A 16,095-nucleotide genomic window follows, 5' to 3' on the forward strand; every position below is an offset into this window, starting at 1 on the left:
TTGCTTAAATAATGTTGCATCGCTTCAGATTTATACGGATTATTACATAGTGGATGCAGAATTATTTGCATTGCATAACCAACGATTAACTTGGCGCCGCTTTAAAAAGGTGATGTTAAAAATTAAACGTAGAGGGATGCCGCAGACGTTCGATTCTATGTGTGGCATGGCGGCATAAAATATTTCGTTAATCGGTATGTCTTCAGACAGGACGGCAACTTAAAATGGTACGCAATTGTTCTGTATAGTAACTGAGGAAATGGGTGATTTTACAACAGCGTTTTATGCAAAGCCAGGGATGTTTTATGCATTCCCTGTGCCATGACGAGGTAATAAGGCTTTTATGAAGATCACATCACTGTTAATTTGTTAGGCATATCGGGCGTCCATGGTTTATCACCTCTCCTTTATTGCCGCATAAAAATTGTTTACTTACTAAAGATGCATACCCGATTCTAGCACGGTCAGGAATGATACGATGTACAACATCTACATACTAATAGAGACGGTCGGATTAAAGAAAAAAGTTTGATTAAATTAACCGCCGGCGGTCCCGTTGTTCTGTTTCATAGATGCTGTGTTTCCTCACTGGATTTCTATGCTCATTCGTTAAATCAGTTACTCGGTGCTCGCGTTTTGGAGTTTCTAGCTGTATCATTCTTGCAACTACGTTAATCATCTGGGTGGCTTTTTGGTCCGAATATTGTTCCATAAGTTACAAGGTCCAGCAGCGAGAACCAATAATTCTGGGTGATCCTGCGGGGTGAATAATCATTTTGTATTTAGGATGATTTTGTATACACTTCAATTATCGTGGCAGTTGTAAAAAGAGCCATAGTCCACAGCACAACCAACAACAGCATTCGTGCTCGCCTCTTTACCAAAAACTGAAAAATGCCATTAATTTAAATAGTGCAATAGAGAAACTGTACTGTAAGTTACAGTTACAGTCTGCAACCGCTCATATCTGTACGTATATCACAGCTCCATAATTTGAACTTCTTGTATTTGTCACACAATCGGTGTGCCGATGATATGTATAACTGCATTAACCAGTCTTTGGAAGTGGCTACAATTAATGGATGCGGTGCTGCAGCCTGCAACCGTGCGTACTAGCGTATTTGTTTCTCATGCCTTATAACTACGGTATACGGGAAGCAAGAGGAAAAGGACTTCGTAACAGCGCCCATGGGTATAGCCACAGATGCAGGATCACAAAAAGATAAAAAACTGATCATCTGCAGACACTTATCTCAGTATTTCTAGCTCCGCTTCGGTCTTTCAGTGCCAGCGAGCAGCGGTGCACTTCCCTAGTATTGTTTTGTCTGACTGTCTTTAGTGTTCGGTCGATTTACGAATGTTACACGTTGTTTTGTCATGCTATCATCGTACTTACTTCACTGTACTTGTACTGTTGCTTAATTAAAGACCGCTAGATTTTCAAAAAAAAAAGTTAAGCAGCAGACACAGATTCTAGTAGGAGTGCACTGGTAAATGTTGCGCGCAGTCATAATGCATAATCGACGAAGTTACTGTATTACAGTACAGATAAGTTTGCGTGACGCGGGCATTACTGTGGCACAAAAAGCGGATCGAATCTGCTTCCACAATACCGAGCCGTCAATGCCTTAACGTAACATTAATGGAACTGGATACGGAGAAGATAAGGTCCTCGTTTAAGTATGTAAACTGATAGACCTGGGTCACAGCTTTTGTCACAACTTCGTAATTTCTGTAAATTTTTCCGGTGACGGGGATCACCGAAATCAGTTGTCGTTTATCTCCATTGACTGCTACACAGTACATCAGTGGCAATGTGGTTTTTTATGGCGACGAATCCATATGAATCGTCGCCGCAGCCATTCCACAAGTAGGAAAAATTTGACTTGCTTTTAAAAAGTTGCCGTATAAAACACAATCCAGCAACCGCACAATTTATATGCAAAATAATATTTTCCTGCCGGACCGTGAGATCCTTAGACAGACTAAGTAACCGAATAGGGCGCAGTAATTTCTTGACCTGGTGAATTTTTCTCGGCCAATGTCAAAACGACGGCGGAATTTTCTGCCGGCGGAAATTTTGCGTGGTCAAAACGCCGGCGGAAATTCTCGTGGCCAAACTGCCGGCGGAATTTCCTGAACATGCATTTTTTGCGGAAATCACAAATTGATACAAAACCAATTTATTGGTAAACTAATTCGTGCAGTAAATACAAGCTGGACATTCTATGTATTATGTGTCTGTGGATTCTTTTCAAACAAACTTCTGCTACTGCTAGTTTTAAAACATGCTTCATCGTTCGACAGATAACCAGTCAACAATAACAAACGTGAACTACAACTTTAAAAAAGTTGAAAAATTAAAAAAGCACAAGCAAACAAAAAACACAATGATGAAAGAACATACGTACGTGCTCGAACACCAATCAGCTATTCCGCCGGCAGCTAGCTTGACCACGAGATCTCTGCGCGTAGAGGTTCTTCGTCTGAGTTGGCTGTGCCAGTCTATTATTCAGAAAAGTTGTGAGTCTTCCCAGGAAAGGCTCCACAGGGATCAGACTAGATCACACCTCAGTGTTATCGCCGCAGTGCCATTGTCGAACACCTTGTTTGTCTCGTTTGCGCGGCTCAGGTATTCTCTTGAACTTGTTCGCGCGTTCTGTGTAAACTGCCGACGCAACAACGCCCATGCAGACTGTACATACATGCGGCCCGATAAAGAGGCTTACTGTATATTGATAACGGGGCGCCCGAATCTATGTAAGATACATTTTTCTGGCAATATTGTTTTTAAATATGCGCAGTAAATGAAATTAAAAAGTTACGAAAATTCCGCCGGCAGTTTGACCACGAGAATTGCCGCCTGCGTTTTGACCACACAAAATTCCCACCGGCAAAAAATTCCGCCGTCGTTTTGACATTGGCCTTTTTTCTCCACATCAAAACAATCTATGGTTTGTTTGTAGTGTCGTATTCAGTCTGGTCGTACGCAAACCACGTTACACTGATTCGTCGATGTACATATCTCGCTTATGCAACGCTTTGAGTGATATTACTAGTACGAATTTACATAGAAGCCACCACAAACTTTCAAAGAGCCTTAATTGACTTGCTGCTACGTGAAAACAACCGTGCTCATAATCCATTTAGAGGAAATACTGATTTTGCTGCTGATACAAGTTCCCACTCTGTTTCATACACCTTTTATTAAAACGTTGTTTTTCTGTAGCGGTTTATCCGAAATGGTTTTCAGTCCCTGCTGGATGCTCAATAGCTATTTACCAGAGACAAGACTGGAAACCATCCAGGTGGTCACTGAATAAGGAAAAGCGTTTTTTCAAAATTGTAACATTATTGATATGGTCATTTTCGAATTTGTGATCATATTCGGGCCCGCATCCGTAGTGCCCAAATTAGGCTCTAAATAATTATTTAAGCAGCGCACACATCAGTGTTATGGGCGTAAGTTGTTTAGTTGGGATATGGTGCCAAAAGCTCATGCAGCGCAATGAAGTAAAGCGTAACAGAAAACATTAAAAAAAATTAGAGCAACAGCGAGTCTGCAGGGTATGTGGCATGTTCGCACATCTTCTTGTCGCATACTTGTATGCCAACACTTTCACGAAGTTGTCACAGAGAATTGTTAGACAAAACCTTAAATACTCGACCGACAGTTTAACTGTTATTGATGCAGTATTATAGTTTTTGTTAACGGTTAGCATGCAGTATTTCGAGAGCACCTCATTTTTAATGATGCACTCCAGAATGTTTTTCAAGCCTTCCGGGAGTTTGGTTTTTAAAAGAACATGCATATTTGTCCAGCTGGATCGAAACAGACCTGCAACAGCAAGTTTTTTAAACAACGAACCAGCTTTACCTGTCATTTTCAAAGTATCTTTACCTCAATAACTGTGGACCCGGCCAGGTAAGGCGTATTTACCGTCTGAGATGGCGCGACGGAGAAAAGCAGCGTCTGGCATCCCGGATAGTTGATGACGCCCGGATAATTTGACGCCCCATAAATTCCTGTCTTACTGGTTGCTGGCAAGTTGAACAAAGAGTTGTAATTACTAATGAGAATTGCTCCCGGATTGGCGCCATAATCCAGCACGGCCGGCGAATAGATGGCGGGTGATCCGGCTTGGCTGGTTAGATCGCCTAACGAAGCGCCGAGCCCGTTATAGTCTACCGGCAAATCCCAAACCAAGTCGATCCCGTCTGGCACATTGCTAGCCTAACAAAGGAAGTGGCATTGTTTATGCTGTTGGAAAATTTAGTGAAAACAAACGAGCGATTAAGATAAAAAAGTTTTCTAACTCGAACGGAAGATTTTGCGTGGTCACCGGATGTCGACGCGCGTCACAGAATGCTGAATTTTTTCAGTAGCAAAAAAAAACGACAATGGCAGCAGCAAATAAAAATATATAACAAAGTTAAACTAAACTCATTGTTGAAATCGTAAAGTCCTAACGAGCAGAGAAAAGACCGATTTAACTCACAGTTCACATTAGAATAAAAAATATAAACAGCGATGTAACCGATGCGTATTTCTGAAAATGAACACCTATGACGATCCTTGTACTTTCACCAGCGGACATTCTTGGTGCAAATGGCAATTCAACCAACTCCTACACGATCCCTGCAGGGTTTCTGGAGCACCGAGAAACTCTGTTCATCATGGAATAAAATCATTAATTTTTAAAAAAAATGTCCAGACTTATCCGCTAAAAACTTACAAGCAGATAACTTTTCCACAGCAATTTACTTAATTTCAGTATTACTCGTAGTTTTCAAAAGAAGTATTCGTCAGTAATCGTCGCTAATCGCTGATTGCCGTAGGATCACGTTCCAGTCAGCCGTCGCCCTCCAGACCAGTGAATAACGTGCATGTTGTCATTACGAAACGGTGCTCCTGTTCTTCTTCAATTCCTTCACGGGTGCATTTTTCTGGTGTGGTCCGTGTGCTGATTCCGACCGGTGGGCAGAGTTATAGCTGCAGATACTGCCACCATACCCGAAAACGCCGTCCACGACTCCAATTCCAGCATGCCGCTATGTTGCATTCCCAAATAGACCTCCTGAACGTCAGATCGCCAGATTCCATGAGAGCGTGGAGCAACTTCGCAGCGCACTAGGGTGATACATTCGGATGGGGTAAATTACAACCCGCTGAACCTATCACGAACCGATGACTACTACCCGTAGTATCATCCGCTCTTGACAGGTCCAACGGCAATTTACCGTCGGCGCTCATGTTGTGACATCCAGCTGCTGCAGAGGCTAGTCATTTTTATTCCGGCGGCGCGGCAACGATGCTGAAGCCTGATACTGCGTGGGCCTTGTTCTTATCAGTCCACTGATAAAATTTTAGTAAAGTATAATTGTATGTTACGTACACCGTTTGGATTTCAACGCTTAATTCCAAGAAGCCTTGATTATACAATCGCAACAGTGCAGTTTAACAAATCCGTTTTTTTGCTCATCACGTAACGGTCAAGAAATGAATATAAGTTCTTTATTTCCGCGTTATTCTACGAAAGACGTCTACTCTACGTAATAACATTTTTTTAAATTTTGTACAATGATAATAATAATCGTAGTAACACAGAGACGAATACTGATAGGTAATACGTATAAGACATATTAATAAAATAAAGAAATAACAAGATAATGGTAAGTAATACAACCGTAGAAGCGAGTCGTAGAATACAGTACACCATCCGTGAATCGGGAAACAAAATAAGCGTCCGAGTTCACGCCGTATCACTCCATTTCAGCGCTGCAAATGACGGAAATCTTAGGAAACGCACGTGTACTTTGAATGGCGGAATAGAGGCCGCGTTCTATGCTTAATACATATCAAAATTACCTTTGATACGGCGTTTATTCTTCCGGCAACCGTGCTGATTATCGCCCAGCAGATGCGCGATCCATCCGTCGTCCGTATTCTGCACGCACTGCCGACATAAAGGGCACGTGGCCGCTCCCTCGTCCAAGCTGACATCTGCAACGAGCGTAATAAATCCAATTTAACACAACTAATCAGCTTCGGCAGAGACAAACCAGAAAATCATTTTCTGAATGATTATAATTAAAAAATATTACCGGAAGAATTCAGCGTTGTATCTGTAGTCTAATTACTGAAAATCGAGTTTTTTGCTAACACTAAAGAAACCATAATAAAATCAAAATGTACAAAAATAATTCTTAGTACAGTAATGATACAACATCGCTCAATCTGCAATTATTCTCTGACAGTGACATAAAATTTCTACTTCAGCAGAACGCACAAAATAGCCAGATAATTATTACAACCCGTAACTAAATTATTATTGTAAAGCGCAATTTTTATTTTGGCAGAAAAAAATGAATTAAATTACCCAGACAATCGGCATTGCTCATATGGTCCTTCAGCTGTTTCAGTGGGATGGCCAGTCCGCATCGCGAACACGGCGCCATGGAAGGTCGTTTGGTGCATTTCCCCAACCAGTGTCCGTTCAACTCCCACACCAGGATTTTCTGCAACGTTGTGCAAATCAAATTATCTCTTTAAAATATAAAGTACCGAGAAGCGGAACTGACGTTGTCGCAGTAACTGCACATTTTCAGCAGCGGACATTCCTGGTACAAATGCCAATTTAACTCCTTGACGAGGTCTGGCTTTCCGCAGTACGGGCACACCCTGTCAACGAATAACTATGTAATGAAGCGCACTGAAAAAAATAATTACAAAATTAATAACAATTGCAGGACTTGCAATGCAAAATCAACGCAACGAACGTAACAACAAGTTTATTAAATTTTAACGCGCAGGAAGTCGGATAGGAGAATGAGCCATCACACTACGATTCTAACTAACATCAAATCATGCATGATCAGTGAATGAGCCGTCACTTACGAAACGATGCTGCTGTGCTTCTGCAATTCCTTCACCGCTGCCTTCTTCTCCACCAACCGGCATCCCTCGCTCTCCAACGCGGCGGCAATCACCTGCAGATGCTTCCAATATTTCCCCTTCTTCACCAGCGGCACCACCTTCTCCGGGACAGTTTTGTCCTGATCCGAAGGAACTGCCGCCTCGTCCGCTTCCGCCTCGGTATAATCCACCTTCTCAACAACATTTTCCGGCGTCACCGCTGGAAAAACGATGTTGGACGTCGCGGCCGATTTGGTTGCATGTGGTCGCGACTGCTCTGAGACGGAACGCGTCGACAGCAGGGTGCTGGAAGATTTCCGGCGGACCAGGAGAGATTGTTCACCGGAAGTATCGGGATGATGTTTCGAGGGATCCGAGGTATCGGAGATGGGACTGAGATGGCGCTGGGACGCCGGTAATTTCCTCAACGCCATGGTTTTCAACGATTTCGATGGTTTGGCGGATGCATTACTGGGAATGTTCTAGACACAAGATGGAAGCGAATCACATTTCATCATCGCAATAGATAGGTAAACTTTCTGATGCAGAAATACAAATTAAAAAGTATAATACCATACCGCCTGTATTTTCATGAGCGAACGGCTTAAATAAGACAAATTTTATCTCAGACGGGATGCATGAAAAGTCAACGCACTTACAGGAATTCGGTCGTCGGCGTTGCGCTCGGAAGGCAGATCCACAGTTTCAAAGGGCATGCTCAACGGCTAAGGAAGCCAAAACCAATAAATATCAACTCCAAATGGATAGTCCGAATTTACGCATTCACAGTTAATATTTACAAGCCAAGTTTAAATGCAGTAACAAAGCTAGCATAACATTCACTTGAAACCAAACACTATAATAATAATAAGATAACCAATGTAACAAGTAACAACTGCAAAAATTATTAAACAAAATTATTAACCGTATATCGTGAATTAAGCGGAGGGCTATGAGATGAAAGTGGGTCTGGGAAAACATAAATCGCCTCGGTAATTCCTAAAACAGCACGTACTGCAGTGACTCAGTACTCATGAGCGCTTTACAAATACAAAATAACAGGATTCCGTTTTCACTGTTATATTTTACACGAAATTAAATTGTTTTATTTCTCAAACATGTTATTGTAATTATTTCTATTTTCAGACTTCGTATAAACTAAATAAAATTCATGAAAGATAAAGGATAGTTCTTTTAATATCAAAACGCCGAAAAGACCCTGTTGGAATTTCATTTTCAGAAATTTGCCCGAACGGCTGTATTTTGACTATTTTACTACAACATGGAATAATATCCTGTGCAAAAAATGATTATTAAAGTTTACCGGGTCGAGATCCACCGCGTTGCGCATGTCCCCGGCATCCATCTCCGCCAGCACGTGGTACAGGCGTCGGTATTTGAAATTCCGTTTGGCCTTATCGGCATCCGTGGGCGGGGGCGGTAGGAGTGAGCGGATGTGATCGCGGTACGCCGCCGTGCGTTGCGAGGCACCACCAAACGACAGGAAACTGGAGGGTGGTGGTCGCCCGTACAAATGGATGATCAGACGCTCCCCGCTGCGGCGCACTTCGCGCTCGTGATGCCCCATGGCCGACATGGCGAAGCGGACCAACAGGTCCGTCGTCAGACAACTAACATAAAAAAACACCAACTAAAACCAGAAAAAATTTAGCAAATTAGCAAAATTAGCATCCCAGCAAATAACGAAAAATGTTTCGCCAAGATTATATGCATCATCCCAGCAAAATTCGTTATTTTTATGAGCAAAATAATTTATCTCTTTCTTTTCAGGCCGTTCAAAAATCGCTGTACCTTTCGGGTGTGTCCAAAAGAAAAGCAGCCAGATCTTGGATAATTCGCAGTCGGTTCAACGCATACCGTGCTTGTGATGTAGGTTTCAAAGCGTCACAGCACGCTTTCACCACCATATTCTGCGCCTTAATATTCTCCATCTAAAGTTTCAAAAAAATTCAAATTTGTCAAACTACCATGTATATCAAGAAAAATTCAAGAGCAACCGATACATAAAAATTTAACTGGAAAACATGTATCTAAACTTAATTCATTCTCTTCTCTCGATCGAAAATGACGCTCGAGAGCTGTTACTGGATCGATGGGAACGATCTCAGCGCCCCTACACTACGTTATCCAGCAAATGAGCAATCATGCTGATTTTAAAATCGCAACAATCGAAAGAAATTATTTGTAAATCTACTGTTCAAACTTATATAATAAAGGTTAAAATGAAATAAAAACATTACTTATTAGGGAAAGTTTACCATGGCCATCTGGACGACGAAGGGCATGAGAATCTGCGGAATGCGGCGATTGGTGCTGGCCAGCCTGGCAAAGGAGAAACCCAGCGCCATCTGCAACACCGTCAGGAATTCTTCTTTAGCTTGCGGGAAAAGAGGAAAAACTGAGCGGAACATCTTCAAGACCGTCTGCACAATGAGCTGGACGATGGCCGGGTCTTCCTTGATCATAATGTCCAGTAAAACGATGCTGCCTTGCAGAAAGGTCAGTGGTGGCGGGTCGGTGATATCCGGTGCCGCTGTCAGACGATCCAGTGCGCTATTGACCGCCTCCACCACCTGTACACGGTCCCGGAAAGAGCCTGAGGGAGCTTTATTAACCTGGAGAAAAATTAGCAGTTATAGTAAGGTTTATCGAAGTCTACTGCTGTACAGGATTTTTTTTGTGATATAAAATCGGTTATTTTCAAACTGCTGCGCCAATGGGAAAACTGTATGAACGTTTTGTAACTGAATTAATTATTTATAGCGTGGTAAATGGTCAGTTCACTCTGATTCTGCGATTTGGTATGAAAACAATATTAAACTGCTACAGCTTTAAATCGACTAGTGACAATTAATGTAATAAAGGCGATTCCGTAAATTTAGCATCACAATTATCACCGAGCAAGTCATTTGTCGCAGATTGTAGAATAAGGGCTTAATGTGTCTTAGAATTGGCACGGAATCAAGTACCATGCTAGCGATGCAACGGATTTCAGAATAAAATATGAGAACGACAATTAATTTTTGAAGAAAAATCTCGTACGAAAAATTTTAGATAAGGCTCTGGTTCACAGCGACCTATGCTGGGAAAGAAAGAAATGTTTGCGCTCAGGACGCAAGCACTGACAACACCACAACCTACAAAAGCACTTCCTACTGCAGGTAGTAATTCGGAAAAATAGAAAGCCAATTTACTGTTTAGCAAAGCAAACACAATAGCAGCGTCCACAAATAATAACGACAAACGCGGCAAAATACTCCGTAGCATGAACATACAATGTCTTCTCCAAACGCCGTCAGAGCACTCTGAATATCGCCGGCATATTCGGAAATTTTCAACTTCGGCGCACGCTACAAACATGGACGCAGCGGTTAACTTATAAAATTACATCTTCAATTCGCTACGGTCATTAAAAAAGCTCCAGTACCAATGCAAAACCTAAAGCAATTAATATAAAATTTTATAACTTAAAACCATAAATTATTTTTTAAACGAAAACATAAAATCCCAGAAAAGGTACATAAAAATGATATTTATAAAAAAAGAATTATTTATAAACGCATAAATAAAAAGTAATTATACACAGATCGTCCACAAATACATCCTAACAGATACAGAAATCACTCATAAATTATAACCGATGAAGGATAATGGATCAAATTTTCCATACCGTCACCTGCGCTTTTTTGGCGGTCTGAATGAACATCCCATCGCGAGTGGTCGACAGCCGACTGCCTTCCCGCGGTCTCATTAAGGTGCTGCGGCGGGCGCTGCTGGTGGGCGTGGCCGGTGTGAACTCCGGCGGCACCGCGTGATCACGAAACTGCACGGTGTGGATGTCGCGTTCGGCCGGTGTACGCTGGACACCGCCGTCCTCCGGCATTGTCCGCTTTTTTAACATCTCTTCCAGGCGGCGTAGTTGTCCTTTCTAGCTGAAAGCAGCAGCACATAATGCACGGTATTCGTTTAAAATAACGCTGGGAATAGGCCGGAAATATTTTGGATGGATCTGACAAGGCGAAAACAATAACAAAATGCTGCAGTAGCTGGTTTAAAAGAAATGTACCCTGTCGACGGCATCGTAGTGTAGTGGCTGGCAAGCAACTAAAAAAAATGACGTGGGATATGCCACGATACATATAAACTCAATAAAACTTCATTAATAATTTTAAAATTATTAGCGTGGTCAACAGTTACAGTAACTACCGTATTAACTCATTTCGTTGTCAAAGTTTTCTAAAATTTCAAGCTCATAGTCAGTGGTAGTTCCAAGTACAGGTTATAGATAATTTCCATCGCTCATCCATTTTACCGACCTCGAGTAAGTTGCCGTAATTATGCTCTTTTAATAAATTCATGGCTTTCACTGTCAGCTTGAGGATGTCATATTTCAAGTTGTCCGCCAACCGGAAATTCTCTTCCTCGATAGCGCTGTCTTTTTTGCTGCTCGAGAGCGTCTGCTTCTTGTGACATCTACGAACCCACAACACAAAATCAAATAAAAATAAATGCTTTAATAAGTTAAAATACCCAGATAAAAATTAGTACAAATGAAAAAAAACGAACTGTATACATTAATCATAAAATAACAAAAATTGTTTAGCAGTTATTACTTGTACCAATGTTGCCCAAACGTACTTTAGCGATCTCATCCGTAACTGCCTTGACAGATCCGGCACGGCGAAAATCCTCCGCTAAAAGATATATCAATAATTCGGACAAAGCATTATACCCGACCATGATAAATGTTGGTTAAGAACAGTACCGTCGACAGCTGCTTGCTTGTAATTCTCCAAACTGACCAGCAACTGCTGCACGGTGGTGGCGTCTTTCCCGGGCTTGAATGCTGCCGTCCTGGATTTTTCCGCCATGAAAATATTACTGGTTTTCGCATAGTCATCGGCAGTGGCAACATCGTTCCGCCAACCCGAACGCATGGTCAGCGGCACCAGGGCGCCGGGATGCGTCATGTTTTGTGGTCCCAAGGAGGCGATCTGCAAACAACATTATCCTGTATTAACTATATTAAGCGAACTGATTTAACAAAATTTAATCCTGAAAATTCTGAAGATAAAGATCAAACAGTTCACAAAAAATTCTTATAATAAAGATAATCACGGAATAATTTACTTTCCAATAAACATAATCTCGCGAAAGCCGTGAAATTATGTAATCTGGAAACTGCAACTAACTACGATTTTACTGTTCGCCGGTATAAAACCGACTAACCTTTTGGCCACAAATTTCAACGCACGTCAACCCCACCTAATTCAGCAAAACACCTTTTGGAGCCGAATACTTGCAACGTTTTCTGTGATTCAGAAGGCGGATTAATTTCACCCACTTTACCTGACTATAAAGATTGTTGGGACTAGGGTGGTAGTAGCGGCACGTGACCTTCAGCCAGCGTCCCACCGGCAGCGCCGGCTGAAAGGTCATCTGCTGGTGGCGCCATGCCGGCTGCCCGCTGTCCACCGGCTCAAAGTGGAACTGTCTAACGCAAACGGGATTCTGTCCATTTTGCAGTACCACAAAAACCAGCAACAACAGCAAATTAAAATAATAAATAAATTCAATAATATGATCTTAAATTAAATTAAATAATTATTTAAATCGTAACGAAAAGAGAAAACATCAAAGTGCACTACTGTAGAAGTACAGTTTATTTACGTTAAAAACATAAACTGCAATGTTTACCGCTGCAAATTACATTTCAGCTATTACAACTGTCTAGAAAAAAACCAAAAACAAAGTAAAATAGAAAAGAAACAAAGCAAGAGGAAAATTAGTTGAACGTAAATTTCATAGACAGCCGCTTATTCTTTTCGCTCAATTAACGGCTTTGCAGATGCGGTATCAGAAAATTAGAAGGATCACGCCGGATGACTTACGCAATCGGAACGCACTGGCTTCCCGTGGTGTTAAACGGAAAACGCTGCTCCGTGCTTATTCCGTTGAGCGCATGCAGATCCACAATTGTGGCTGTAACGCAGAATAATTACTCAAATAAATTTTTAAAACACCAAATCACAATAAAGAATATGCAACCTACGAATGAAGAATCGATGGGCGATAACGTGGACGGCAGTGACCATACACGGCCACGACAGATCCAGAACCAGCGCTTGGGGATACGTACATAACCTGCAGATAGTGTAGGTTGAAATTTAAAAAAACACTTCTTACAATTCTAAAATTAAAAAAGAACAATGGACTTAAGTATTAACCAAAATAAATGGAAAAAATCCAAATTAAACGTATTTTTTGTTAAACTCGAAAAACTCAAACATTATCTAGCGTAATGAGCGAGCGGACAAATTACAAGACACAATTTTCAGTTGCGTCTAAGAAAATATGGCAAAGGACACACAAGGTGAAATATTCAATAAATAAAAAATAAATACAATAATAAATTTATCAATCATGCAGAATAGATTTGTCAGGTTTGAATTTTTACATTTCTGTGACACGCTTACTCTTGGGATACCCATCCGGGAGTACCACTACCGCAGGCTAAATTGCTAGCCGGAAACAAATCACTCTGGGATGTGCAGGAGATAACCGCATAATCCAGTCGTTGTCCGCCGAATCCCACAATGCCCGTCAACGGAGATAAGAGCGGATTGTGCAGCGACAACATTAAAACTGCATGAACAGTGACTTAAAAATTTCTCAAAAATTACTGCAAGAACTTATTACAATGCTGACGACTGATTTGAAGCGCACTACATACAAAGCAAGTAAATTATTTAAATTTAAATTATTATGAATACATACATACGATGCAAGTACAGCGTACTCCGTAATGCAGGGAAGACAATTTTCTATGAAGTGTTACTATTGAACAAATTTTAAAAAATGGTTGCTAAGAAAATACAACGAAATTTTCAATCTACCGACTGAAGCAACAACAGCTCCTGCTTCCACTACAAAGAATTCGTGGCACTATCGTGACAGTTTTATTCGATCAGAATGCAGTGTTCCGTCAACGATTAATTCATCTGCCATTCATACAAAATAATCCGTATTTTTTGTAGCGGAAATTTTTATTCCATACAACAGGTTCGCCCGGAAAGCGAAAATGCAAAGACTGACAAAGTACAGACCAAAATTCAACGTACATCACGGAGAATTTAACAGCAATACTTTATCACAGTGTACGGTACATTCGCCCATATTCCAAGATCAACTGTTCTCGATATCCTTACACCTATAATAAAAAAAAATTTCCGCTGAGAAAACAATTTATAATATTTATTTTCTGACTTTCGTTGAACAATCAGAACATGTATCAAATTACACACCGTAACACACGTACACAACATGGCTGAACACTTCCACAACCACTGTACTACGATGATACGATCAGCCAACAATTACCCTGCTGCGCAGTGCGTACTCGACATGCAATCTGGGGCTTGCTATAATTAAAAGAAAATAATAAAAGAGATTAAAACTAATCAACGCACTACAGATGTTACTGCTTACAAGCCTTACATAAATCATATTTTGTTACGCTTGGAAATACTGTACCGAAAGAAATGGCAGAAAGCGTAATTAGACCACAATAAGCTGGTTGTCGTACCGACGAATCTAATTGTTTTCTAATCCAAATTCAAATTGTTCCAAATTCCAAATCTAAATCCTTCCAGCGAAAACGGTAGATTTTTTTTACTTGTGATCTAAAGTTTCTCCGTGGTATCATAAGACTAAAAATTATACAGCCTAGCAATGTCAAAATTCCATGATATGCAAAAAATTTATTAAATCAAATGAAAATCAGAATTTCACAGCTTCTTAAATTAAGCGAAGCAATTCAGTAAACCGACATCCCAACCGTGTGTAAGGTGAGCCGCTACTCTACGTTAGCCGTCACTCTATCCGATATTACAGGACGCATAAAATTAAGTTATTTTAATCATTTAATGTTACAAAAATCATTCCAGGAATGGTTTGCTGATTTAAAAATCAAACAAGCTAACGAAATCAGATTTAGTAAGTGACAATAAATAAATAAATAAAAAAACAATCGTTGCAAAAAAATTAAAACATTCATTTCATTTATTAACTTGGCAAATTTTTACAAAATGGTTACTTATTTCTGAGTTTGCCAAGCTATCAAAAGTCAAAATTAAAAAAACCCATAAATACATGCTCAGCCTCCCAAAAACTCAAAGCCTGTTCCAAAGTGTGTATTAATTACCAATCTATGTAAGCACTAAAACAGGAGAAAATACTGACAACGAAATACTTGCAAAATATGCGAAATTTCAAACGATCAAAGTGTACTGCGACAATTAGCAATCCAATAAATTACATTTTCCTCGACCAAAAATAAAAGAAAAATAATCTACCAGTTATGTTGCGTACCCGCATCGCGGACAGGTATAGATGACGGTCTGGCCTTCGTCGGCCGAGCGCAGCTGCAGCGTGAGATAGGCCATGCCGAAGTGCTCGCATTTGCCGCATTTCCGCTCGGCGATCGGTCCGTCGTACTTGGTGACGGCCTGGCTGGTGCTCCGGCTGGCGCCCGTGTTCAGGTAGATGCGCGATTTTCTGGCCACGTGCTGCATCGCTGCAACGACACCGTGCATAAGAAAAAGAAACGGAAGTTCTTGGTTCGCCAGTTTGCTAGCAAGATTCGAGAGCGCTCACTGGAGAGATCGACTTTGTGTCCGCAGTTCTGGCACTGCAGGATCGATAATCCCGATTCCACGGGTAAAATGGAGCCACAGTTGCCGCAAAAATCGGGATCGCTGGCGAAGACGCTCATTTCTAAGTGTCCAGTCTTCGGAAAACCTTGATTCCCAAATCAACACAGATGAACAGGCAAGAGTAAGCCCAAAGAACCAAAGTTTTCAAATGACGCACAACTGAGAACTCCCACTGTTCGAGTTGGTAATGCGGCTAATGCCAGCTGTGAAATAAAAATTTAAAATAAAATTTTTCAGACGAATTAACCACTATCGACGGTTAAATCCGACAACGCAGAACGGCTGAAAAACTTATAATCTACAAGGTACAAGAATCAAGATCGTAAAATTTCGTAAAACGCGAACAAACATGAAACCTGAAAATCCGAGCGAAATTAATTTGTGAAAAAGACTTTCCAACCAAAACGAAAATAGAAATAGCAGCAAATTGGGCTTTCCAGTTCC

General features: G+C 41.0%; 2 protein-coding genes and 1 long non-coding RNA gene across 5 annotated transcripts; all 3 read right to left on the reverse strand.

Annotated features, from left to right (window-relative positions):
• Window positions 1-3,667: 3,667 nt before the first annotated feature.
• Window positions 3,668-5,457, reverse strand: LOC129581604 (uncharacterized). Of its 2 annotated transcripts, XR_008689522.1 has the most exons (4): window positions 5,200-5,457; window positions 4,565-5,131; window positions 3,902-4,234; window positions 3,668-3,838 (listed from the first exon to the last, which is right to left on the reverse strand). It is a non-coding gene; the product is annotated as an uncharacterized LOC129581604 (long non-coding RNA). The 2 variants fall into 2 exon arrangements; XR_008689521.1 differs by having other exon boundaries at window positions 4,565-5,457.
• Window positions 5,458-5,520: 63 nt separating this feature from the next.
• On the reverse strand, window positions 5,521-13,740 carry LOC129581708 (uncharacterized). The gene is made up of 19 exons (XM_055472922.1): window positions 13,414-13,740; window positions 12,990-13,081; window positions 12,829-12,919; window positions 12,287-12,431; window positions 12,167-12,202; window positions 11,698-11,931; window positions 11,576-11,631; window positions 11,254-11,410; window positions 10,608-10,865; window positions 10,213-10,287; window positions 9,196-9,552; window positions 8,729-8,868; window positions 8,241-8,547; window positions 7,576-7,641; window positions 6,899-7,398; window positions 6,583-6,682; window positions 6,381-6,519; window positions 5,870-6,004; window positions 5,521-5,779 (listed from the first exon to the last, which is right to left on the reverse strand). Exons 1-19 carry the CDS (start codon window positions 13,575-13,577, stop codon window positions 5,754-5,756), a joined length of 3,078 nt encoding a protein of 1,025 aa, XP_055328897.1. The 5' UTR covers window positions 13,578-13,740; the 3' UTR covers window positions 5,521-5,753.
• Window positions 13,741-13,894: 154 nt separating this feature from the next.
• LOC129581559 (DNA-directed RNA polymerase I subunit RPA12-like) lies at window positions 13,895-16,037 on the reverse strand. Of its 2 annotated transcripts, XM_055472702.1 has the most exons (4): window positions 15,593-16,037; window positions 15,308-15,512; window positions 14,256-14,358; window positions 13,895-14,147 (listed from the first exon to the last, which is right to left on the reverse strand). In XM_055472702.1, the coding sequence occupies exons 1-3, from the start codon at window positions 15,708-15,710 to the stop codon at window positions 14,289-14,291; spliced, it is 393 nt and encodes a 130-aa protein (XP_055328677.1). In that variant the 5' UTR covers window positions 15,711-16,037; the 3' UTR covers window positions 13,895-14,147; window positions 14,256-14,288. The 2 variants fall into 2 exon arrangements, with proteins under 2 accessions (XP_055328677.1, XP_055328678.1); XM_055472703.1 differs by lacking the exon at window positions 14,256-14,358 and having other exon boundaries at window positions 15,593-16,036.
• Between the last annotated feature and the right edge of the window lie 58 nt (window positions 16,038-16,095).

Source organism: Paramacrobiotus metropolitanus, unplaced genomic scaffold, assembly GCF_019649055.1.
Source record: "Paramacrobiotus metropolitanus isolate TYO unplaced genomic scaffold, Prichtersi_v1.0 Parri_scaffold0000006, whole genome shotgun sequence".
NCBI lineage: Eukaryota > Metazoa > Tardigrada > Eutardigrada > Parachela > Macrobiotidae > Paramacrobiotus > Paramacrobiotus metropolitanus.

Bases quoted from the DNA above. Each gene is read 5' to 3' on its own strand.
- LOC129581708 (XM_055472922.1), bottom strand. From the start codon at position 13,577: ATGTTGTCGCTGCACAATCCGCTCTTATCTCCGTTGACGGGCATTGTG. The intron at 6,005-6,380 runs GTAATTTAATTC...CGCTCGTTGCAG, and splicing joins GAGCAATGCCGATTGTCTGG to ATGTCAGCTTGGACGAGGGA. The intron at 5,780-5,869 runs GTAATTTTGATA...CGTCATTTGCAG, and splicing joins GAATAAACGCCGTATCAAAG to CGCTGAAATGGAGTGATACG.
- LOC129581559 (XM_055472702.1), bottom strand. From the start codon at position 15,710: ATGAGCGTCTTCGCCAGCGATCCCGATTTTTGCGGCAACTGTGGCTCC. The intron at 15,513-15,592 runs GTGAGCGCTCTC...GTGTCGTTGCAG, and splicing joins ACACAAAGTCGATCTCTCCA to CGATGCAGCACGTGGCCAGA. The intron at 14,359-15,307 runs GTACGCAACATA...TTTTAATTATAG, and splicing joins TATACCTGTCCGCGATGCGG to CAAGCCCCAGATTGCATGTC.